Here is a 24,470-nt window from a genome sequence, read left to right as displayed (position 1 = left end):
CAATTACTTACAGAACTCAGTGAGCTTCACAGGGCCTCCACCACAGCTATTTGACCCTTGATTTTCCTGGGCCCATTTGGGAGCCCTTTCCAAAGAGAGGTGGGCACTGGGTTTTTTGGTACTCTGGCAGCCATGGGCAGGTGATGTGTGGCTGATGGGGAGGTCAGGTGAGGAAACAAGCCTGCTTTTGCCTCCCCAGCCACCTCTGTTCTCAGCCAAAGACAAAATACCAGGCAAGAGGGAGCCTCGGGTCTGGCCAAGTGCAGCTGCTCTTATCTCCTTGGGTAGGAGAAAAAAGTCTTGGCAGATGGAATTAAATCTCAAGTGCCTCCAGAAAAACTTTTGCATGGGAAGCAGCCCAGAGGAGCTGCAGCTCTAGAGAAATGCCTTTGCTGCCTCAGCTCCTGCCCTCCAGAAACAAGGAAAACAACGTTTGCCTGGTTTTCTTTGGTTGTTTCTGTTGTGTGCAGCCTGTCAGACCTCCTGGGGAGAGCTGCCTCATCTCTGGGCATACTTGTGGGACAGGGCAAGCAGGAGGTGTCACCTGCAGCAACAGAGGCCAAGGAGAGGCATTATGGAAAAACTGAACAGCAGGGGGACACAGGCATGGGAATAATCCATTTGAAGGCCCTTGAATTTGTGGTATCTTTGTTATAAGTGTCTACTAAGATTGGAGAAACTTCTCTTGAATGACCTAAGCAGCATCTGCAAGTCTCAGGACAGATCCAGGCACCTTCAGGAGCCAATTGTGGCCAAGCTTCCAGGAATTCCCAAGGGCCTTCTACCTCACCGGCACTCAGACACTCCCCTACAGAGCCAATAACCAACACAAGACTTTATGACCAGGTACAAACAAGGATCAGGACATTACAATATCCATCATGGAGATTCGTGGATCCCATTGAGACCGCACTGAGCTGCTGCATTATGTTTATTTTGAATTTAGAGGCTTGTGCTTAGCGACAGGTTGCCAGTGTCCATCTGTAGCTTGTTTTTTGTTTTCATCCGTGCTGCACGTTTGTGTGACAAGACGTGGGCATGTTCAGTGTGGAACAAACCTGCTTGTTTTTCACCTCCAGTCTACCCACAGGGAAGGCTTGGCAGATCCTGAGCCAGCAGCACTTTTCTAAAGGCACCTACCTGGAGAAGCTCAGCATCCCCATCCACTGCCCCAGGCATGTGGGGCCAGGCAGGAACAAGCTCTGCCCCATGCAGGCAGCATCCTCTGGCCAGGAGTAAAAAATCCACTGATTCCTGATGGTCTAGCAGAGTTGGGATGGCTTTTTCCAAATATTTCAGCTCCAGGAGACATTAGCCCACTACATTCCTAACCTTACTAAAGCAGCAAAGCTTTGGAACTGTTAAATAACAGCTGGATCCATTGACTCTGGTACCCTCCCTGCAGGCCTTCAGTTGGGCATGTATTAATTATCTTGGTCAGTTAATTAAGCATGCAAATATTTTTTTTCCCCCTGCTGAGGCCTTTCCTAGCATTTAGGAGAAACATTTAAATGTGGTAATGGCCCATCCCTGAGTGCCCCCAGCCGTTTAAACTCCAGGCTGCCACAAGCTGCCCACAGCAGACAGGATGGGGAGACCAGACTGGCTTAAAAGCAGATTTAAGGATTATCACAGCCCTCAAAGCAAATTCAGAAGTACACATGCATGCAGCTAACAAACAAGTATGTTTGAGTGACAAAAGAGCCTCTGTCAGTTAAAAAGAAAAGAAAAAAGTAGATTATTTTAAAGCAATTTCTTTAAGAGAAGAGCTGGATGTTATGCATTTGCAATGATAAATACGGAGTGAGCTCTGCCTGGTCTCAAAAATAAGAGGTAAAACAACGCTGGTATCCCTCTGCAGCCACTGAAAGCAAGCTGGTGCATGCACGGTGCATCTTGCAGAAACCTGAATTTTGGTTTTCCTTTTCCTGCTCTCTCCTCTGAAGAGAGGAGCTTCTGGTTAGGGCCCAGGGGGAAGAAGCCCCAGGTGGGGTATCACACATGAATCCAGGGCTGCTGCATCCCTAAGGCAGGGCAGAGGCTTCACCATTCCTCACCCAAAGCCATGCCCAAGGTGCCCTTCTGCGGGTGCCAAGCACCACACAAGGCGTATGCTGCTGTCAGATGGCAACGTAGGAGAGCCAGAAGTTGTGCCAAGGCTCTGGCTGGGGTGGGAAAGAAAAAAAAAAGGCAAGAAAATAAAATAATCACCCACGCAGAGCAGCCTTTCCTTGCAGGCTTGCTGGCAGTGAAAAATTTGTTGGTATGCCCTGAAACAGCACCTGAGCATTCCAAAAATGGCAGAGAGGAGCCAAGCAGAAGGCTGTTGTGCCAGCTGCTGGCCTCGGGTGCATGGGCTTTCCTTCTGCCCCCTGCACTTTCCCGGAAAACCTTAAAAGCAGCAATCTCTCTCCCTGGACACAGAGCTAACACTTTCAGGGCTCTTCTCTTACTAAATTGAAATTCTCGCAATAATTCAGCTAAGGGGAAAAAGTACCCCTCAATGGCAGCAATTTGTATGCAAGACATGGGCAAAGGCCTTTCAGGCAGCACACCTGGAAGAGGCTGCAGCCTGTGCTCCCCAGGAAGGTGTGTGGGAGGGGAGCAGGGGAGCAGCAGGCACACAGGGAGGGATGAGACCAAATGTTGGAGCCAGCTTGCCCCACCTGCACTAACACCAGAGAATACCAGAATGGTTTGGGTGGGAAGGGACCTTAAAGCCCATCTCATTCCACCCCTGCCATGGGCAGGGGCACCTCCACTATCCCAGGTTGCTCCAAGCCCCATCCAGCCTGGCCTTGGACACTTCCAGGGATGGGGCAGCCACAGCTTCTCTGGGCAACCAAAGTCCCCTGGGAAATGGAAAAGTGACCAAGAAGAGGTGAAAAGAGAAACTATAGGTTATTTTTACAGCTGTTCCTGTTGCAGGAGCTACACTCAAGCTCTGCTAGGAGAGCTGGCATAGGCCATGTCCAGCCCTAGCTCCGCCCTGGGCTGTCACATAACCTGGAGCAATTGCCTTCCTTCCCATGTAGCCTTGCTTAAGCAGAAAGAGCCTCCAAGTACCACACTTCTGGTGTGTACAGCACCTGGGGGAACAGGGCCAGGGGGATATAATCTCAGATTGATGTTTTCCATAATAATAGCAGTGCCTGGTTGTCACCCACCTGAGTTCTGGCACAAGGTCTGACAGTTTGGCCAGCAGTCCAGTTTATCTGTTGACATCCTGATAGGCCCTACCACCCCACAGAGAGCTGCTCCCTTTGATCTACACACAGTGGCAGACTCGAGTCATTTCAGAGGCTCCGAGTGAACTCCTCAGGTCAATCACCCCAGCTCAAGGCTGGGGAAGAGTTACCATCTTCAATGATCTTTAACACAAGTGAGGCTTTCCTACCAGGACTGGGACTGCTCTGAGATTGGGCTCTGCAAGTGCTCTGCTGCAGAAAGCTGAGCACAGGAGACAAGTTTGTGGAATCATATCTACGGTGTCATCTCTTTAGAAACAAGCAAGGCAAGAGGAAAAGCCAAACAAACACAAACAAGGAGTATTGTTGTCCTTATTTACACACTATTCACTCCTAGAAGATGAAGTTAGGACTTGGGTCACGTTGTAAGAGACAGACCCCACGTGCTGTGGGCAGCAGCCCCAAGTTACACTCAGTGCCAGGCTTGCAACACCAACACAGGAGAACAGACCTCCCAGTTGCCCAAAGGATAAACACAACAGAACCCATCAAACACCTTTACAGCCACAAACTCAAACTTCTCCCTCCTTCACTCAGGACACACCAAAGTGGGGTACAGGGGACTCTTAAACCAAAGCCACTGCTCTCTTAACAAACCCCACACGTCAGGCTGCAGCTGATGGTAATTGAAAGCTGTTAATGCACCCACCTTCAGTTGCAGCCAGATCCCAAAGCCTCTCCAACACCAGGCATTTTGTCAGCATCCCAAGTGATTTCAGAGGGTTTTTTTAGAGGCAAATGTGTACCTCTCATGGTTGTGGAAAACCCTGGTTCAGCAACAGTCAGCAGGCTCAAAGACCCAGAGGGAAAACAAACAGATCAATGAAAACTCCCAGTTTGGGGTGATATTTTTTTAAATCATTGACTTAGTTTCTGCAAGGTTTGGCTTATAAATCTTGAATACAGGGCAAAAGCCTGTATCCTGGGAGTTTTGGAATCTGAACAAGGGCAAGACATTGACAGTACTCCTCAACCTCAGGTGCTCCTCTTGTCCCCCTCCAAATTCTTTTCAGCTACAGCTGTGCTGTGAGGCTGCAGTCATCACTCCTTCATAAGAGCAGGAATTAGCCAGCAGGGCTCAGATATTCCTTGCCTCATATAGAGGACTCTTTTTGTGGGTTTGTGATGTTTTTCAGGACGTACTAACGAGGAGTGAACTAGAAACACGTTGGGTGTTTTTGTGATCACTTCTTCTGCAGTGGATTCAAGGTATTATCACTGCTTGTGTTTGGGGTTTCAGCCTCCATCTGGGAAAAACACCTTGTTTTCTAAATGTGCCATTGGAGTTGGAAAACTCTTGTCTTGTGAGTAAAAGCTCATGGTATTAGGGAGGTAGAAAGAAGTGGAAGCTGCACACCTTTAGCTGGAAACAGCAAGAATGAGAGCCCTAAATACTGTGACACCGGCAAGAACAGAGCTGGGGAGGAGGATGGACTGTCAGGTCTTTATGTTTTTAATCTGTTACTGCTTGGACAGTTATAATTTGGCTTTGTTGGTTACAGTTTTAATGCCCGGGCTGGATTGTACACTTTGGTTTGCTGCTCTTGATAGTGGAAGGGACAAAACCTGCTACTTGTTTTCCTGAATTAATACTTAAGGGGGGGTTGGTTTTTTGGTAGTGATTTGGTTTGTTTTGCCTAAGGATGGTAGACTGAACTGAGTTTTAAGAGTTTCAAACATTATTAACCTTTATTCACAAATGGTATGAGCTTAAAGAGAATTGCTGCAGGCATTGAGTCTCCATTCCTGCACTCTCAAAGGTTTTGCTACTAAGTTTACTGCACAAAGTTACTTCTAAAAGGCTTTCAGCATCCCCCAAAACTCACATTTAAATGTAATGAGTTGGCTGTTTGAAGAAGGAACACACCCCAACACTAATGTTTGTAAAGTCTGCAATCCTACTCATGGGAGAAGCCCATGCAAGGATGCATCTCACACTGACAGGCATCTGTGCTGTCCCGAGCATCTGTTTCAGGCCTAGGAAATAAAAATAAATAAAACTCACAGACTGTGCTCAGGCTTTGGGGAGACAGCAGAGGTTGTGTGGCAGCAATGTCCCTTCATGCTGCTGAGCTGCAGCGTTGGGACCCCCAGGGTCCTTCACCAAGGGCTGGGGTACATGTAAAGTGACCACAGTGATTTTATTTCATTTTCTGTGAAGAGCAGGATTGCTGAGCTCTGAAAGCTGGGGGTATTGTTCCCCAGCCAAGCCCAGCTTGCTGAAATGGGTTTGGTTCACTCCTGCTCGTGATTCATTCCCAGGAGAGTGAACACTATCCTACTGTGATCCTCCTTCTCATCCAGCACCATCTGACAGCACCTGTGTCCTGGCACCTTTCAGTTCTACTTCACCCACAAGAATATCCAGCAGTTTGATTGCTACCACAGTTAACTATTATTTGAGAAGTCTGGCCAAGCTGAGGAGATGGGAACAGGGTAGCACTGATACAATAGCTTAGGGAAAAAAAAAAAATCCTCTCTCTCCTTCCATCCAAATTGTTCCACTTGTCAGGACACCCCTCTTGTCCCATACCCAACCCACTATTCTCAACACACTTCAAAGGCAGCTCTTTCTGAGCCCACTCCCAACATTACACATGCTTTGAAGTACCTGCGCCTCACCTTCATCACCAGTGAGGTGGTTATAAATGGGGCCTGAGGGGAGAAAACCCCTTCATTGCTAATTCTGCCTCCAGAGGTACTGCCCTCTCCTCATTTTCCTGCCACACCTTGTTAAATACCTGCAGGAAATTGCCTGCTTCCCTAGGGCTCTGATCTCTAGTGCCTCACACAAACGCAGAACCAGGATTAAACGCCATTATTGGTCCAACCTGGCTGTGTTTTCCATGTGCCTGCTCTGGTACAAGGGACTGCAGGTGCTGTAGGGCAACAGACCCGAGGTCCAGCTCTCACTTTCTGTAGTTTCCATCAACAAGAGGCAGCATTCTCTTAAGAAGGTAGCCCTGGCTGAGGCCCAGAGCAAAACCCCACCGGAACAGGCACTAAGGGTCACTGCTGACCTCCAATCTCACTCTTGTGGTGACGCTGAAAGACAGAACAAAGTTTTATAGGCAGTAATTTTGCAAACATATCTTCCTTTGCCTACAGAAGTAACACATCTTCCCTCATCCCCCAGCATGAGCCAAGGGCTGCTGTAATTAAAATGAAGCCAGACTGAACCAATTTGACATTCAAGCAGTTCAGATTTAAAATACTCTCTTGAAAAAACTGCACTTTGCTGTTGAGAGGCAGCACATATGTTTATGTATGGATAATGAGCCTTGCTGGCAAGGACAATTAAGTCTCCTGGAAGCATCTGTGGTCATTCTCCACCTGCATTTCAGAGGGAGGCTCTCTGTAAAATATTTGCCATTTTCTAAGGCAATTGTACCATCCTTTGTACTTGGCTCTGGTGGCTGCTACATTGATTCTATAGAAGACTATTCCTTGCCATTTTCCTGCTATGGCTTTGCATCTCAAAGGAGGATGGCATTCATCACCCAAAGTTAAGTGTATTTTATCTTTATTTTCCTTTTACATCACATTTCTGCCTTGGACCTAATCTTGTGTTTTGTTATAAAGAAAGCACAAAGTTATAAAGAAAGCACAGCCTAAAAGACTGGATTGCCAAGTACAATTACAATTTATCCAGTAGCAATTCCTTTCAGACAGGTTTTTCCAGCCCTCCCACATGTCCCAGCTGCCAGCAAAATAGCTCATGGGGTTTTGTAGGTGTGAAAATCCAGCAAGGGCCTGATAGGAGCTTTTTCCATGCTCAGTGAGGCAGGATGGGACCAGCCTTGCTCGGTGACAAAAGGTCCAAACCAGATCAAGTGACATCACCCATCTTCACTGCCAAAAATGACCACATTTCTGGGTATTTATGAGAATTTTTTCAGCCCCCTAGGTGGGAAGCTCTTTTCTACTATTGCACTTGTTTCCAGCAGCCAGCTCACAGGCTGCCCCAGTGGACTTGGGAGAGGCAAGGGCAGGGATTCTGCTGTGCCTGCAGCCCTACATCCACATGCACAGCGAAAAAACACAGCTCTGCAGGGAGATTCCCAGCAACTTTGGTGCATTTAGCCCAGCAGGCTACATTAGATGCTTTGGATTAATTACATAATTAATTAAACCTCCCCCTGCTGCCCTATGGAGCCAGAGCAGTGTTAGTGGGTCCTGGGCTTTGTTCAGGCTGGAGCCATTTCTGACACCTTTCCCCACCCAGGGAGTTTGCCAAGCTCTTTGCCTTTCCAGGAATTCCCACTTGCTACAGTGCTGGGGATGCTAAAATAAACAACTCATGTTGTGAAGATGATGCACAGGTCAGAAGTTCTGTACTGGGTTGTGTTATGACAGGATGGTGATGCCCAGCTATCAACCTGTACCCACACCTTACCTAATCTTTTAAAGGACAGCTCAACAGAGAAGTAGCAAAGGAGCCCTGTGCCTGTTGCTTCTTAAAATTTATATATATACACACATGCTTTTGGGGCAAAGAATAATACAGCATGGTCCTTAGGAATCTCCTTCTGAAAGAGTCTCTTCTCCACCCACAGCAATACACTTTTGGTGTAAAATACAGGTTTGTGGGAGTTTTAATACCATTGTTTGGGGTTTTTTTTGAGAAGCACAGTCAGGAACAATTTCCTAGCTGTGAACCCACCCATCTACTTAAACTCATCTCCACCCCTTTTCCCCCTGTTATGTTTTTGTCATCTCTAAGACGTGTGAAATTCTTAAGAGAAGAGTAATAGCCCTGAATGAGAGGCTTGGGAAGAGCAGACAGAGCATGTTATTAAAGGACCAACTCTGCAGCACTGCACAATGAGGGCCTGCACTGAGGGAGCAGGGCTGTTTGGGATATTAATACCAACCTATGCAGTTCTCCCTCTTAACAGTTTTTTTTTTTTTTTTTTCTAAAAGGATTCTGCTATTTTTTCACTTTATGGAAGTTGACACTACCCTAAACTCAGGTGAAAGCAAAGGCAGCACTAAAGCATCATTAAAAGTGATAGAAGGTTCCAGGTCAAGTTGGCTATTGCAGATAAAGCTACTATCATGTCCCGTTAGTGACTGGCACTGAAAGCCAAGGGTTTTCATTACACACCACGTAAGAAGTACTTTATAAATCACAATAACTCCTGACATGCAATAACATCCAGTCTTATTAATATAAACTGCAGGGATTTTTTTTAAAGTCTGCTGGCAGTAAAACCCCCCCTTCCATAAAATGTTGGCATTCACACATGCCCTGCAGCTTCTCACAGCACCTTTAAGCACTAAAGATGTTCATTACCTCATACACTGCAAAAAAAGAGAGTGGGATTAGATTGTTGCTTCAAAATAGCTCCCTCCAACTCTCCTTAAGCTGGAAGGTGCCAGATGTGAGCACCCCCCAAACCCCAAGGGGGTCCCTGCCCCAGAGCAGCCAGCCCTGGTCTCTGCTCTGCTGGTTTTAGTGCCCTGGCATGCAGGTAGGGCTGAATGCTCTGAGCCAGGGCACAAGAACAGTGCTTTCTTCTTTCCCTTTAGACACAGAGATGTTTTATTTTGTTACTGTGTTATAAAGCACGGCATCTCCCTCAAAACAGCTTTTCCACATAGGCCATAGCCTCCCTCAACTAGGGGTTGCAGGTGAGACCTCCTGTGCTGCAGGGAAAGGGCTGGAGCTTCCTGGGAACCGTTCAGACCCTGTATCCCCAAAGTGCTTCTGCCAACATGATAAGGGGTCAGCTCAGGTCCCCATTGCTGAGGGGTGGCAGAGGGTGGTCCGTGGCCACCAGGATCCCACAGGCTCCTGTCCCCCACCTTGCTGGCTCATGCAGTCCTTCCTCCTCCTCCCTCCCACCTACATGGGAGCAATTTGTGCTCAGTACCCACAATCCAAAGTTCTCCTCCCTACTGAGGCTCTACAAACGTTTTCTTAATAAAAACAAGCATCAACACAAAAGCCATTTTACTCCAGTGCAGAGGGAACCTGTGAGCTCCTGCAAGGAGACAATCAGAACCAACCAGGAAGATACAGCTGGGATACTGACAGCACCGTGACCCCGCTCATCCAACAAACAAACAAGTCTTTGCAGCACATGTATACAGCAAACACATTGCAAGAGGCAGATGGTGTTAGAACATAAACATGAGGAAAGAGTGTAGCTAGATTCCACTTTTCCATCTTGAAAAGGAGGAGCTTTTTTCCAAGGTTCCCCCCTTTCTTATTCAAGGGAATACAACATTGTTAAAGCAAGGAGAAAATGCTACTCCTCTAAATTAACCAACACAAGAGGAAGCAGGAAAGAGATTTGAGCCCAAATTGAGCAACAGAAGGGGGTTAGCTCAAGCTTTCCAGCATACCAGAGAGCCCCACTGCTGTTACCAGCCATCTGAGGAGTTTCTCTTGATGAACCCTTCCATCAGACAAATTCTGACCAGCCCAGCTACTGCCCTCCTCCCCAGAGAGGCAGGAAAGCCACCACCCCTGTTCAAATACACCTTGTATTTTAGTTAAAATGCTCGTGGGGTGTTGATCTTACAGAGTTTTGTGCCAATGCACCCCAGCTGGGCCTCATGCATACCAGCACAGAATATGGATAAGGATGGGGGAGGAAAGACAAGCCCAAAGCCTCTTTCATTTTCAAGTGACTTTTGATGAGCTATGTCACAAATAGCGGGATCTTTTCCAATGTCCGTCCTACTCTGCAACAATAGCTGCTTGTTGTGCACAGTGAGTCGAGAAGATGCCAGCAGGAATGGTTGTAATACCACTTTATAAGTAAATTAATTGCTTCTAATTAGACTGCTCCACTAAGATATAAGCAGGAATAGCTCATCTTGCAATAAACTTTTACAACCTTTTGACACATAGCTGAAAGCCACTTTGCCTGCTTTGCTGTGCATGGAAGGGGTGGGTGCTGCTTATTCTCCCTAACAGATGCACAGCCATACACAATTTCTCTGCTTCTATTAATTCCCAGTGCCTCTCAGTATTGCAGTCGGTTTGCAGCTCCAAGGTTTATTCCTCCCCCCATTGGTGGTTCCTGTAAGGTACAATCCAAGGGATTCCTGGATGTCACTTGTTACTACAGACACAGCGTTCAAGCACTGTAGCAGAAGTACAAACACCTTTATAAGCTTCATTTGTAATCTTCAGGGCTTTTTTTGGCAGTTTATTCTTTCTTTCTGCAGGGAATAAAACATGTTTTCTATCTGCGCCATGATGAAAAAAAGGGAAGATTTTAGTACTAATTGGATGAAAGGAACAGTGTAAAGCTTAATGGAGAAAATATATCCAGAAGGGGGAGAGAATTAATGCTCCAAAGTCCTGTGGATGTCCTAAAGAAAGCAAATGTTTACCTGCTCTGAGAAGATGTACTTTGAAGGTGCCTTAGCCCAGTAACAAAATTGAGAGCAGTGCAAGACACCCTTCTATAAATATTTGCGCTTCAGATCATTCGTTCTCTGGGGTTGTAACATCATGGCCGGGGTTATATTTCCTTGGTTTATTGATGCGTGTGCTCGGCCCCAGCTAGAGCCGGGATTCCCGGGAGCTGGTGCGGCTGCGGGCGGGAGGTGCGGGCGGTTCGGGGCTGCCGACAGTAGATGTCAGCATTGCCTTGTGCCTCCCCGCTGCTCCGGGCACCAATTACCGAGACACTCAGGGAGACGAAATACTCAACTAATAGGCAGCAGCATTTATTTCAGCTATTCTGCATATTTTTAGGCTTTTTTTTTTTTTTTAAACAAAAAAATCATGTTACCTAATGATTTAGGATGGATAAAAATGACACTGGTCTTTCCCCATCAGTTTAATGCTCTGCCAGATGTGCTTTGAAGTTTTCTCTTCAACGATTTTTCACACCTTTTTACTGTGAGAAAGAGCATATAAGAAATTAATAATTCTTCGTTTGGCCACTCAAGGGCTGAGAAGGGTGAGTGGCCTCTCTTCTCCGTGCTCCCCATCAGCCAGGACTCTACCTCTAGCACTGTGCATCCCTTTCCCCAGCCTGGGATGCCTTTCCGAGGAACTCCCGTGCCTTGCAGGGGGCTGCTGATGCCTATTCTTAAATCTCTGCAAACGAGCGGACAAAATACCCTCCAGCCATGCCCTCAGCTTGGTTCCCTGTGGGCACTCAGTGCAGGGACAGGGACAGAGGCTCTTCTCTCTGCAGATTATTCTTTGCTTTGCATTAGGGTGGCAGCATTGGCCGCGCTATGGGGACTGGCGGCGGCCCCGGATGCGCTCGCAGGAGCTGTGCATCCCATGGGAGCCGATATAAAGGCTGGGCACGCGGGGGACCGCTCAGGGAAAACTGTGCTTGGGGACACCTCAAATTAGAACTACTCCCGGACAGCTCTGGAATAGTTTATGGCCTGAAGTGGCCTCAGGCAGCTCTCATGTATTTAGCTGGCATTCGCTGAGCTGAATCTGAGCGCGGTGTTTGCCACGGTGAGGACACGTGTGAGCAGCCAGCCTTCTTGTCACCGCTGCCCCCTCCTGCTTTCAGTGGCTTGGAAAGGGGAGAGAAGGAGTTTGGTAACAGAAAGTTCCTGCTGGGGTGTGGGGCAGTGATGCTGATGAAAGGAGCTTCATCCAGAGAGCATTTGAGTGAGAGCGAAAGAAACCAGTCATACACCTATGCTGTTGTTCCCACAACCCCTTCTGTGCTTCCCCAGGCACGGAGAGAGAAAGGGAATGTGCGGCAGAAGAAGAGGAGTGGCAAAATGAAGGAGAACAGGAGACAGGATTCAGTGGTGCATTTAGTTACGTTGGAGGTTTTAAAATGGAGTGCAAATGATGGTAAAGATGAGAAAGGATCATTTATCTTGGAAGACTTTACCCATCCTAACTTCCACCACAGCTCCTCTCATAGCAAACATTTTGAGGAAGGCATCCCTCTGCTGGGGGGATTTTAGACTTGTGGGTGTCTAAAAGTTTAATGGCTTTTAGAGAGACTGACACATCCAAAGTCTTCCAGTCTCGCTCCACCAGAGCTCTTGGGATCCTAGAGTGGCATTGAACTACACTGCCAGAGCCACATTCTGCTGCCATATCTGAAAGTTTCATTTTAGTATGCACGCCCTGGAGCAGCACCATTTACAAGCAGTGCTGTCTTCTTTATCTTGCCCTGCGGTGCTTCACTGGTGGGAAATATCATTTGAAGATTTTCATCATCACCTTAAAAATGTACTTGCCAGCTACAGTTTATGGAGTAGCTGACAATTTTTTGGGGACTGCAGACTGACAGAAACCACAAGCCTTTGGATGTGAGAGCCTTCACAGAGTGCACACGGGGTGAAATTCACAGAAGATCAGAACTTTCCATTATAATTACACGCAACTGTTTGGACTGATCACAGCATCCTTCATTTCTGTGGTAATTACACTGGCCTTGAGTGCCATGTACTGACATCCCAGCATCTTCCTGGTACTCAGAAACTGCTTCTGATCAATGCTGATGTGAATGAATTAAAGTTAATAATATTGCCTCCTATTAGGGCAATGGTTGCTGGGCTCTAATTCAATCCTACCAGCTGAGAGCCAGCCTGGGCAGGTGCTTTTATTTTGGATGTGAAAAAAGACATGATTTAAGGCCCTGGTGAACAGGCTGAAATATTTTTTCTTCTAGAAAGGAGGGAGAAGAGGGAGATAGTGCTTGTATGTTGGAGAAATACTTTACAAAAGTATTACATTGAAAAGTATTACATTAAAAAAAAAGGTATGTTTTTTAATGGATGTTTTATCATGTTTGTTAACATGATAAAAGGTAAAGAAGGAATTTTAAGATTAAAAGCTTTACTTGGTTTTGTGTTTCTGCACCAGAAGGAAGAAAAATGCTAATTTTAATTTATTTCTGTGTTATACAATGGGTCATGTTAGGGAAGGTAGCTTTATAATGAAAATACATCCTTACAGTGCATGAAGTCAGCATCAAAATGCTTTAAAACTTCTGTATGTGTTTATACCACTCTAGAAGCCCGAGTTCACCGTTGTCTTAAACTTTATTTGTCTCTTTGCAAAGCAGATGCAAAATCTAATTTGTCTTTTCTCTAGATGGTTGAAATTAAAGCAAAGGTATGGGTGAAAATGACAGTATCAGACAGCTGGCTGTGGCTCCTGCTCCTTGCTGGTACTCTCCTTCTGCTTACGTCCCCCTGCAAACTGACAAAAGATGTATCTGTGCAAATCATTTTGTAGCCTGCACATGTGTTTAATTAGTCTCCAGCCCACATGAGGAACTGCAAGGAGAAAGATAATTATGCAGGCTTCATGCTGTTTTGAGCTCTTGTGCTTTGCATTTTCTTTTCCAGCATTCAATTAAAAGTTAAGCACTTTTTGAGGCTATCCAAGTAGACAGCTATCGATTCTTTGTTCTGTAGAAGAAGCCCTTCTTATAGTTTGTCAATTTGTGAAGTTGCTGGTTGGGAGAGAAACTGGGTAGCACAACACATCCTTGGGGAAACATCACAATGAATGGAAGTTGTGAGCTTGCAAGATGGCCTCACTCAAGGCCCAAATATCTGATAATTTAAAAGTGCTTTTTAGTTTAAAAGTTTTCAAATATTAAAAAAGAATAATTTTTGCTGCTCAATAAGAGGACATTCTGGGATGCCTGGAGAAGTTTTGAAATGACCTGACTTTTGTAGAAGTCCTTCGGCTGTAGACAACATGCACATGTTCTTACTGCCAGGGTTTATCACTGCCACAGGGGAAAAGTTGATGTGCCAACACCTGAGAGGATGGAAGGGGAAGGAATTGTAAATGTCTGATTTTTCAGTATTAACAGGTTCCCTCAATAATTCTTGGTCTGTGGAAATTTACTCGGCTTTGTCAGGAGGAAAAAGTTTTCATGGGGTTCTAATACAAAGACCATTGACACCCATAGGATCTTTTCCTTGAATTTAACAGATCTTGAATTTTCCCTCTAATAAAGGATCAGACAATGCACTATTAGAGGAACTGACATGGTTGGAATATAAATTCCCTGTGCAGAAGTAAGGATCTTTATGTGGTAATGGGTAAGGAGTAAAGAGGATGGATGGGACAAAGATTATAAATATCCCCATTAAGGGCTCTTATTATCACTGATATAATTACAGAAAAGCAGGGAACTTTTATGGGCAGAGCTGAAGTCCTCATACAGGCCTTCAGCACTGATAATGGTACATGGCTTAATGGTGACCAAGTCAAATGGCCCCTTCTGTAAGGTTCAGATAGAGACCTCCTGTCCTACCAAGTTTTCATATCTGATCCACTGCACTTTGCAGAAGATGGGTATGAGTCTTGGAATTGAAACCATCTGAGCCTGGTCCAAGTTGGGCTTCGTCTTTTGTACTGGACAACTCTAAGGGGGATGTATAAAGCAGTGACTGTGGTCAGGGAAGCAGTGAGGCTGCTATGGAGACTGCTGTGCCTTCAGGAGGCTCCTCTCAGCCTCCTGTGCTGGGTATGAGCTGCTTATAACATCAGCATTTTAGAGCTACAATAGCACAGCTCACTCAGTCCTAATTAGCTGTGACCAGTGACAGCATCAAGCTGACACAGTGCAGTGAGAGAAACATCACTGAATCCATGCCTGGGAGGAAAGTGCTGTCCAAATACTGTAGCTGGAGATGTGTCTCTCTTTAATTAGCAGATTTATGGTCTGGTGGGTGCATGATGAATTGAGACAGTATGGTTAACTGTGGTGAACAAAGCTGTATCCTAACAACCAGTGCCTCTATAAAATTATATTGGCAATGAAATGCCATCATGCTTGGTAACTCCAAGGTGGACTAAAACTGCAGAACTGAGATCTACATTTACATATATGTGCAAGAATAAACACTCAGACACTGAGGCTTTGGCTGACTTTACAAAGTCCATCTATGACCCTGGACCCAGAACTGGTTTCCAGCTCCCAGTTCCAGTTCATTCTGGATTTTCACAGTGAGGCTTTTGGTCTGTGTGTATGGGTATTGTTATCATACCCAGATAAGGGGACCAATTTCATCAACACTGAGAATCATTGCTACTTGTTAATATTAATTTACAGTAATGGGAGTGATAATGAAAAGCTCATTAAGCATTGTGTTCTGTGTAATGATGGAACAGGCAAAGTGTTTAATGGTCATAAGACTTTTCATATACAGACTGAACTCTTCACTTGGGCTTACTGGGAATAGCTCCAGTTGGCTGGAGGGCACTCACCTTCATCTCACAGGTGAATGACAGTACGGACAGGGTTGCAGCTGGAGATGCCGGCAGATTTTGTTCAGTTCAGGTGCCATCCTGCTCTGAGCCCAGTTTCCTTCAGGGAGTCTCGTGGTGGATTCTGGAAATTGAAGCAAGTGAGATGTCAAGTCTGAAAATGTCCAGTTAGGCAGCTTAGAGTCAAACAGAAAACCAATCCTCTGTTGTGCCTCTTGCTGTAAAGGCAAAATCTCTAGGTCTATTTTGTCTGCAACATAATTTAGTGTGCGAAGTTTAGAGGTTATTCCTGCATTCCTCCTGTGTTTAAAATTGCTGTTCTTCACACACAGTTTGGGAGGAATGATAATATTTTTGAATTGGACTAGCTGATGTAGTTAGAAAAAAAAAAAAATGGACTGGTGTTTGCTCCTGTACATCTTCCTTCAGATATTGGGATTTGGGCTGGACGTCACAATCACACTGATCTCACCAGCCATTCTCAGCGTGAGAAAACACACTGGGGGAATGGGTTCATCAGAGTTGCTATTTAGCACAAATTATCTTTATCCTGTGTAATCTAATTAGCAAAATTTCTGCTGATTTGTTTGCACGAAGTAAGGTAACCCATGGGATATTACACAGATGAAGAAATGGGTTCTCTGCACCATCTTAATAGTTTTATAATTGAGATTCATGCACCAATGAGGAGATAACAGACTTAGCCATGGATTTATGAAGTATGGCAAATCTCATTTAAAAAAGGAGGGATCAAGGAAACATTGCTGACATAACTTTACTTCCTTTAGCCTTAGATTTGCTGGGCAATATCATAGTGTATTGCTATTTTTATATGCTTTGTAGAAACCAGTGTGCCTTGAGGCTGGTGAGTAGAAAATAACAAGTAGCTTCCAAAAGGCAGATCATTTTCCCTGTGAACGATGGACTTTATGAGTGCAGATTATTAGATTCAGTCCAGCTCCATTTTAAGTTGATAGGAAAACCTTACGTGATTTCACTGAGGGTTGGGCCAACAGATTGCTGTTTGCCTTTAGCAGTAAGTAAAATCATGGGGTGATGTCTGCATGTGTACACAATGATTTTTAAATTGCTCCTTCTGTAGTTGACATGTCTCGCTAGGTTCAGCAGGTGCTTGTTAGAGACAGAGCCTGGGGTTGGGAAAATGGACCATGAAGGTGATTATTTCTTTCTGAATTATTCATCGGAGAATCTTCTGCTTCTAAATGAGATAAATGTATCTGACACATGACCTGACCGCATGCCAGTCTGAGTAATTGGTGGCTCACTGTGAAATCACCCAGCATGGGCTAAGGAGGTAAGGAGGGTGAAGACTTGGCAAGATGCTCTGCCTTGCCAACTGAAGTGCAAAAGAAAGGCTGTCCAGGCTCAGAAGTGCTCCAGCTGATGGCTCACCAGGGGTCTGACATCATGTGAAGTCTCCCAGGGCAGCTGAAGACACACATGTGCTTTGCATTTTTTGTGCCATACAGGCATGCTCCCTCCTGAACAGAGGGATGGAGAGAGGGAGACGGAATTGGGGTCTGGATAAATAGGTACTCCTTCAAAAATTCTGGCTCACTCAGAACCCCAACTTCATGTGTAAAGATGCTTTTGTCCATAAGGTTGGCTTGGTTTTGGTTTTTTGGGGCTTGTTTTTCATTGGTTTTTGGTTGTTTGGTTGATTTATTTTTTTTCTCAAGCAAGAGATCTTGCCTTCTGCAAGAGTGGGAATTGCAACTATAGCCACCTGTGGTATGTTCAGACATAACTGATTTGTAGTCCCTAGCTTGTAAAGGTTTAATGTTAGCTGTGCTTTAAAACACTTGATAAAGAATGTGAAGTGAAAATTGCACATCTCTGATGGAATTGTCAAAAGGGATATGGATAGGTTACTCCCACATATTTTGCTTTTCTCTCCATGCTTTATTTTAGATTTCTCACTGCCAAAAGAAATGGACTATAAGGAGCTATGCTTTGATGTTGGATTTGAACTGGGGAAGGGCAGTAGATAGGGAACCACACCTTACCTAGCTGGCACTGAACAGTCACTTCTGAACAGAACCATACCAAGAGTGATCAACCCTACAAAGCCCAGCAAGGTGAGATGAGGTTCTTGTGTGAAAGAAAAGATGGTCAAACGGAGGGTCATGCTGGCCTGTGAAGATACATTATGTCCCAGTAATGTTTGAATAAGTGTTCAGAAGTTTAAAGGTGAATTTAGGTGAGGAAATTCTGAATTTTCTCTTCTGAACTCAGCTGTATATTTTAAAGGGTCAGAAATGCCTTTACAGGGATGTATTTGTTTTAAAGTCAGGTTAATTTAAATGGATAAATTTTGTATTCCTTAAATAGCTATATCATCTTAACTTCCAGTGGAGTAAGCTGCTATTAAAAGTAGGGCTACATTTCTCTCTGTGCCTGAGTGGAGAGGAATCAGCACTGCCTTGTAAATGCCTGTTTTGGACAGCTCACAGCCTCGGGAGGGGAAGACAGAAATCAACACGGAGCAAGGAGCTGCTTCCTCTGCTCTAAACAGCACTGGAAAGAGTTTATCTGAAAGGACATCCTGCTTGGGGGCTTGGGTCCCTCAGCCCTGGTTTCAGGAGGTGGACTGGAGACCAGTGGGGGCCCAGAAGCAGAAAGTCTCTCCTGGACACGGGCACTGCAATTGCCATTTTCAGAAAGGGGATAAGTTGGCAGAGCCGATTTTAAGGATTCAGAGTCAGTGAAAGCCTCTTGGGTTCAGGTTCCTGTGTTCCTGCAGGCCTCTTTAGATTTGGCTCTAAGTTACTGGGAACACACCTGAAGTATAAATATAAGAAGAATTTATATTAAGGTAAGCTTCCAGTGTGTGAGCTAGTCCATTTCAAACCTCTTTGGGCACCTTCAAATGCAACACAGGGTGCCCAAGATTTAGGTCTAGTTTGAGAAGCTGAATTACCAATATTTGCTCACTCTATTCTATACAAAAATGCGCAAATGGCTTGACAGCAAAAGTTATGGCTGTGCTATAAGCAGTATGAAGGTAAAAGGAAAGAACTTAAACATAGCATTTCCAGATTTCAATTTTGTGGCACTTCAATATTTAAACAAAATATTAAAAACCTCACAAAGCAAAGCTTTGACATTTAGGTATAGGGTGCCAATATTGTACTATTGCTTTCATCAGAGGCATGTGAAAATGGAAGCCATGAAATGCTTCATTCACACCACAAAGGGCAATCAGTATTGGATACAGAAGAGTTTAGGTTTTTCTAAGAAATTATTCAAAATGGCTCATTTTTATAGACTTGTTGCCCAAAGTTCTATATTTCTGTCAATAATAGCAAAGCAAAGAGATGGACATAAAGACAGGGCAGTCCTCATTACACATTAATCTAGAGAAACCGGTACACATTGCCACTCTCAGCAGAGCTAAGACAGATTAGAGGTAGACAATTTGAAATACTTATATTTTCATATTCTCTATGTGAAAAAAATGACACTGCAATAAAAACCCCCAAAATGCCAGAGAAACTTAAAATTCCATGCTTGGTCTCTCTCTCATCAAGGCAACAAACTTTAAGCAGATGAGAAAAGGCTTGGCTAAAAGCTCTGCTAGCAAACGTTGCTTTTGGTTACAAGTCCCCTGCTACTCTTTGCCTATTTTGCACCAAATTCTGTGACCTCTTGGACCATTTTCTTGGTATAATTTCCTGGTTCTTTTAGAACAAGAAAAAGCAGTTTATTTTAGGCCTATCTCTGAAAACACAGGTTGAAGAAATAGCCAAGGGTTGTCAAAGTTGCTAAAAACAGAAATTGAAATGGTTGGTCAGAATAGGGAAAGCTAGAGCAAAAAAGGAAGGAATGAGCCCAAGCAAGGAAAGCAGCAAAGAGCAGGCAAGTGTTTTTGGGGCAACAAGAAGGAAAAAAAGTGAAGGAGACTGCCCTCTATCTTACTAACATACAGATAAAGACAGGATTGGGTGCAAGGAGAAAATTTTGTTGAAGCACCCAATCCTTTTGAATAATTTATGGTTTTGGTAGATGTATTCCTTTATGTAAATTTTTAATCTGATTTTGACAGAGAAAACTTTGTCATGTCTGGTTTTAATGTGAGCATGTACATACATGATCTCCAAAAACCAAAAAAATGAGCAGGAAACCACCTAAAATGACTCTGGCATGTGCTAATTATTACTATGAGACTTAGAATTCCAATGGGAAGATGCATCACTTGGGTAACAAGTAGTGAAGCCCTTGGAAGCATGGTAAAATAAGAAAAAAGAAGAGTTTCTGTAAGCTTTTGTGTTGCTTGTCCTTTGGCTCGTGTTTTCTGACATGGTGGTGTCTCAATTCTTGCCTCTCTTGCTAAGTACAGACTAGGAAAAAATACAGCCCTTTGTTTTCTCTGGTCTTTTGTGCTAAGGGTAGTGGCTTTTCCTTTTACAACAGCCACATGGAGTTAATTTTTTTCTTAGCTTGTAGTAGAAGTGTATAAGCTGCGTTGTGGTCACAGTTGCCCTGAAGAGCATATTAACTAAACTTAATTTCCAAGAGGAGAAGAACATACTAAGGGAAAAGCCTCTAATTATCAGGAAGCAATGATCATTAGTCCCTATAAGCTGTATAAATACTTGTGTTTGTAAAACTGGAGTTTGGAGAGAACTGCTCTAACTGCTCAGTCTACACTTCTAAAATAAAAAAGGTACTATATGGCACCTCTCTTGTCTTTTAGCACAATTTATTCTATCTGTGATGCAGAAATGCTCCTAAATTTATAACAGGGAGAGCCAACATAATCGGTCTGTCCAATGCTCCTGATCATTTTCAAGGGCAACACCAGCCAGAGGTGTGGAGGCCGTAGTTCTTGGCAAGAGCAGCATGAGTGAGGATAGGATAACTCTTCTATTATACATCACAGTGTACAGACTGGACTATATATATTACCCTGCCAGGGTCTGCAGTGGGAAAACTGCACTCCACAGAGCCGTGCCCTGTGCTCATGTTGTACTGATCTCTTTGCTGTATTATTGACAAAATGCTTGACTGTTGACTCTCAATTTTTTCTCTAAGTGCAGTCAAAACTCTTCATACTTCTGTTTGCACTTATATTGTTGGGTTTTGAGCAGATTATTGTCTCTTTGTTTCCTGTGAAAGAGCTGTGTGAGATCAAAGCCAGAAATCAGACTGGATTTTTGAAATTTATTAAAGCAAGCAATCTTTTGCATTAGGTGATTAAATAGTGTAACTAGTATTCCACCTAATGCTCATTGGGCTTCAATAAAATGCTTAGGAGAATGACCATCAGCAGAACTGCTGATGCATTGGAAAACAGACGTTTTTTGTTTTCAAATGATCGCCACTCAAATCCCTTTTTAAGAGACTTAGTGTACTCTACATCTAATCTATAGAAATACCTGGAAACATAGCAGAGCCTTATATATTTAATGTTCTTCTTACAGAGTAGAGACAAAATACTTTTAGTCACTTCAGCTTAACTCTGAATGCCAAACCTCTAGTATTTTAGTGTTACTTTTCCTCATAAAAAAAAAAAAAAAGGTAACCAAATAGAAAAAAGCTAACAGTCCCCCACCTTTATTATTTTTTTTAAATTTCATCTGGACTAGCTTTTTCAGGTTTAAATTATTTGAGAATCATATGAGCACCAACGTAGGAGCAAGGGAAAAAGCAGGAGTGCACAGCAGGAGGTAAAGTAGAACGCTGATTGATTTAAGCTATCATGGGATCATATTTATTAAAAATCCTACTCTGTTTTTTGAAGCACCCTATTCTGTTACATTTAAAGCTCAGCAAGGTTACTATGGACCCTACACTTTGCAAATGGGACCTTTATAAAGACGACCTGGCATTACAGCTATTATTACACTGTAGTTACACTGCATTTGGCAATCCTGATATTTTTAGAGGAAATTTCTGTTAAAGTAGCATATTTTTGAGACTGTGTTTGTACTGATCAACCCCTTAAATCTCCTTCCTTTTTCAGAAGTACCTTTGGCATACAACATTACAGCAAGAAAAGAAAAGTCCTGCTTTTCTAAAGTTGGGATAGTGATTGTGTTACTACAGCATGGCAAATGTGCTGATGTTTCTCAAGAACAGACATTTCACTGGATACAATATTTGGGTCCTTAGGAAACCTGCGTGCATGTCCCTTCCTTCCCTGTAGAAACTTCTATGGGAACTCTGTAAAATAAACACATGAAAAACATAGGGATATATAATTCCCACTCCCTCTTACCCACCTGCAATAGTCTGTGCCTGTAATGCCCGCAGCTAACAAAACTTTCCTTGTAAGCTTTTTCCATTTCAGAGTCTGTGTTACAAGTATCCTTGATGTGATTCTTGGGATAACTCTTAGCCAAATTCTGCATGTTACTCTGTTGTTGTACAAGCAGCTGCCAGATGGTAATACAGAGAAAATACATTTAACGTCAGTCACCTCACTGGAAGCCAGATGGCACAGCAGAAGTTGGAACAAGATGTTTGCCAGCTCGTTCTGGCTTCCAGCTGTGGTCCCGTGCTCCACCATGACCGTGTGGACAATGGCCTCTTGGCTATCATCGTGATAGTTAGAGTGTTCCTGGCCATGCTTTGTGCTCATTCAGAAAGCTCAGTTGCTGACATTGCCTTGTCCTTTCTCCCCAAAAGCTGCGTTGAAGAACAATTAGAAATGGGTGTGTGAAAGTCAGTGGGGCAGATAATTCTTTGTTGGCTGCTTGTCTGCTATGATGAAGTGCATATACTGAACCTTTTGGATGTGTTCCTGCAGGGGAGGGAAAGTCACTGAAAGTAGCTCACATGGTTGTTCTGGTTTTTTTTAACTCAACTTGTCAAAATTGTGGTCACTGTGATTGTTGAATTCAGCAGGAGGGGATATTTTGCTCTGAATGCAAGGAGAATCTCTCAATCTTTCAGGTGGTGGTAATAAAGGTGGCCCTTAGGGATTGGGAGCACAGGAAATGCTTCTGGAGCATTCCAGTTTGTCCAGTTTTCATAAATGATCTCTTTCAAATCCTCTACCTTGTCTGGCTGATCTATCTGCCTGATAGATCTGGCCAAGGTACATGCCTCAGTCTTTGCTCTGTGAGAAAAGCAAACAGCCTGTCTAATGAAATGCTCAAGCTACAGCAGATGCTGCTTCCATGTCTTTCTCACGAGAAGTTATGGGATACAGTAACAGCACTGGTTGCTGCTATTTGGGAGATGATAATCATTTATAACCCAGACTGTTATGAGGCTATAAACCAGGGTGAATTGGGTGCTTGGAATTCAGCTTAGCAATAATCAAATACAAAGTATTTATGGCAGGTGGCTCTGAACAAGGTAGAGAGAAACTGGTTTGCTTGTTTTGCCTTTTGAAGGAAAATGTCAGTATGATGAGGCCATTTATATGGTCACAGTGGGATGACAAAAAGAGTTCAGAAGTTGCCGACCAAACACTGTTTCCAAACAAAGCTTTAAATCTTTGGGAAATAACAATCTTTGACCAATTGACTTTTATTTAAAAGTAATCAGATAAACTCCATGGGTCCTTTACAGTACTGGCAAACCTCCATATATGGTAGAAATGGTTATCTTTTTGCTTCAACTTTTTTTCATAGAATGTGCACTGACCATATCTGACTTTTGAAAATGGGAGCCCTAAGATGTCCTGAACTAGCTGGTATCTGCATGGGGAATGTAATTTCTAAAAAAGAACTCCGTGGTTCTTAAAATCCTTCTGGATACTTGAAATCAGTTGGATTTGCTAAAAAAAATTGCTCTTTGCTTTTAGTTATGACTTACTTTTAGCTAATTTTCAGTATTATTGGAAATTATAGAACCCCAAAATGGTTTAGGTTGGAAGAGACCTTAAAGCTCATCCAGTCCTCCCCCTTGCCATGGGCAGGGACACCTTCCACTATCACAGGTCGTTCCAAGCCCTGTCCAACCTGGCCTTGGACACTTCCAGGGATGGGGCAGCCACAGCTTCTCTGGGCAACCTGCGCCAGGACCTCACCATCCTCACAGGGAAGAATTTCTTCCTAATATCTAACCTAGATATACTCTCTTGATATGGTTCTATCTTCACATAGCCTTTCTTACCAAATCCATTACCCGCTGACATGGATCAAAGCTCTTTAATGATTCCTTTAATAAACCAAGAAGACTGAGATCCTTTTGTCCTTCACTATTAATTGTTTTCTAATCATAATCTTCCTCGAAGTACCCTTCTGAGCCCTTTTTAAGCTTTCATCAGTCTTCTTCAATTGTGAATGCCATATATTTCCATAGTTTAGTGAGATAGAGAAGTCCTATGAAAAATTTGTAGGGAGAAGTTAGGCCTCTCTCAGAGAGAGAGAACTCAGAGAAGGGTATTGCTCAGCATATTGTTTGTTCAACTCTTTGTGTAAAGGCTACCAGCAAACGTTGCTGGAGAGCTGAGTGGTATTAGCTTAGATTAATCAGCTGTGGTTGCCTGTATGACATAAAGTTACACTTGCTCTGTGATTTGTGGTGGAATTGGAAACTTCCCTAAGAGAATGATGCCTTCATTTGTAGCCATCCCAACTGCGCTATCCCCTTTTCAATCTGCAGTTTAGGAGTGCTGAGTGGTGGACGTTGTGCTTTATGATGTCACTTCTGCTTATTCTTTTTTGAGATACTCTGCTGGAGTTCAGGATGCCTCTGTTGGGTTGGATATGATGAAAGAACATTGTTCTGGTCACAATCTGAAGGGGAAAAAAACCCCAGCCATCAAAGATCAAGAAAGGTATGTCAGCATTTGCTCTCTACCTCTTGAAACCAGCTGAGTTCAAGCTCTGACATGTATTAAACTCAACAACAGTGTTTGACAGAATTTGAGGGAATACAACAGTTTTTGTCACCTTCGCAGTGTTGTGACAATCTCGTGCCAAAACACTGTTCTTTTATTACAATTTGGAGACTTTGACAGTGCCAAAGTACTTGTCATTTCTCAAGAATGTGTCTGCCATGGGAGAGGAATGGCAATCTTGTGTGACAGTCTCTGCAAAGTGCTAAACCAATAGTTTCAC

General features: G+C 43.8%; 2 protein-coding genes across 5 annotated transcripts in view; one reads left to right on the top strand and one right to left on the bottom strand.

Moving 5' to 3' along the window:
• The window catches only part of IKZF2 (IKAROS family zinc finger 2), a 147,563-nt gene extending 143,576 nt beyond the window's left edge, over positions 1-3,987 (bottom strand). Inside the window, exon 1 of one of the 2 annotated variants that reach the window (XM_069021777.1) lies at positions 3,898-3,987. The gene's annotated coding sequence lies outside the window, so the exon portion shown is untranslated. Of the gene's footprint in view, positions 1-11; positions 2,550-3,897 lie in introns of those variants that run through there. The other variant, XM_069021776.1, reaches the window with a different exon arrangement.
• Positions 3,988-4,362: 375 nt separating this feature from the next.
• SPAG16 (sperm associated antigen 16) overlaps positions 4,363-24,470 on the top strand; it is a 381,268-nt gene continuing 361,160 nt past the window's right edge. The window contains exon 1 of one of the 3 annotated variants that reach the window (XM_069021765.1): positions 4,363-4,689. In XM_069021765.1, coding sequence (XP_068877866.1) covers positions 4,627-4,689 — 63 coding nt within the window. In that variant the 5' untranslated portion in view covers positions 4,363-4,626. Of the gene's footprint in view, positions 4,690-12,880; positions 12,962-24,470 lie in introns of those variants that run through there. The other 2 variants (XM_069021771.1, XM_069021770.1) reach the window with 2 other exon arrangements.

This window comes from Aphelocoma coerulescens, chromosome 7 (assembly GCF_041296385.1).
Source record: "Aphelocoma coerulescens isolate FSJ_1873_10779 chromosome 7, UR_Acoe_1.0, whole genome shotgun sequence".
NCBI classification, from domain to species: domain Eukaryota; kingdom Metazoa; phylum Chordata; class Aves; order Passeriformes; family Corvidae; genus Aphelocoma; species Aphelocoma coerulescens.
Note: the sequence above shows the minus strand (reverse complement) of the source record. Positions and strands in the feature narration are given on the sequence as shown.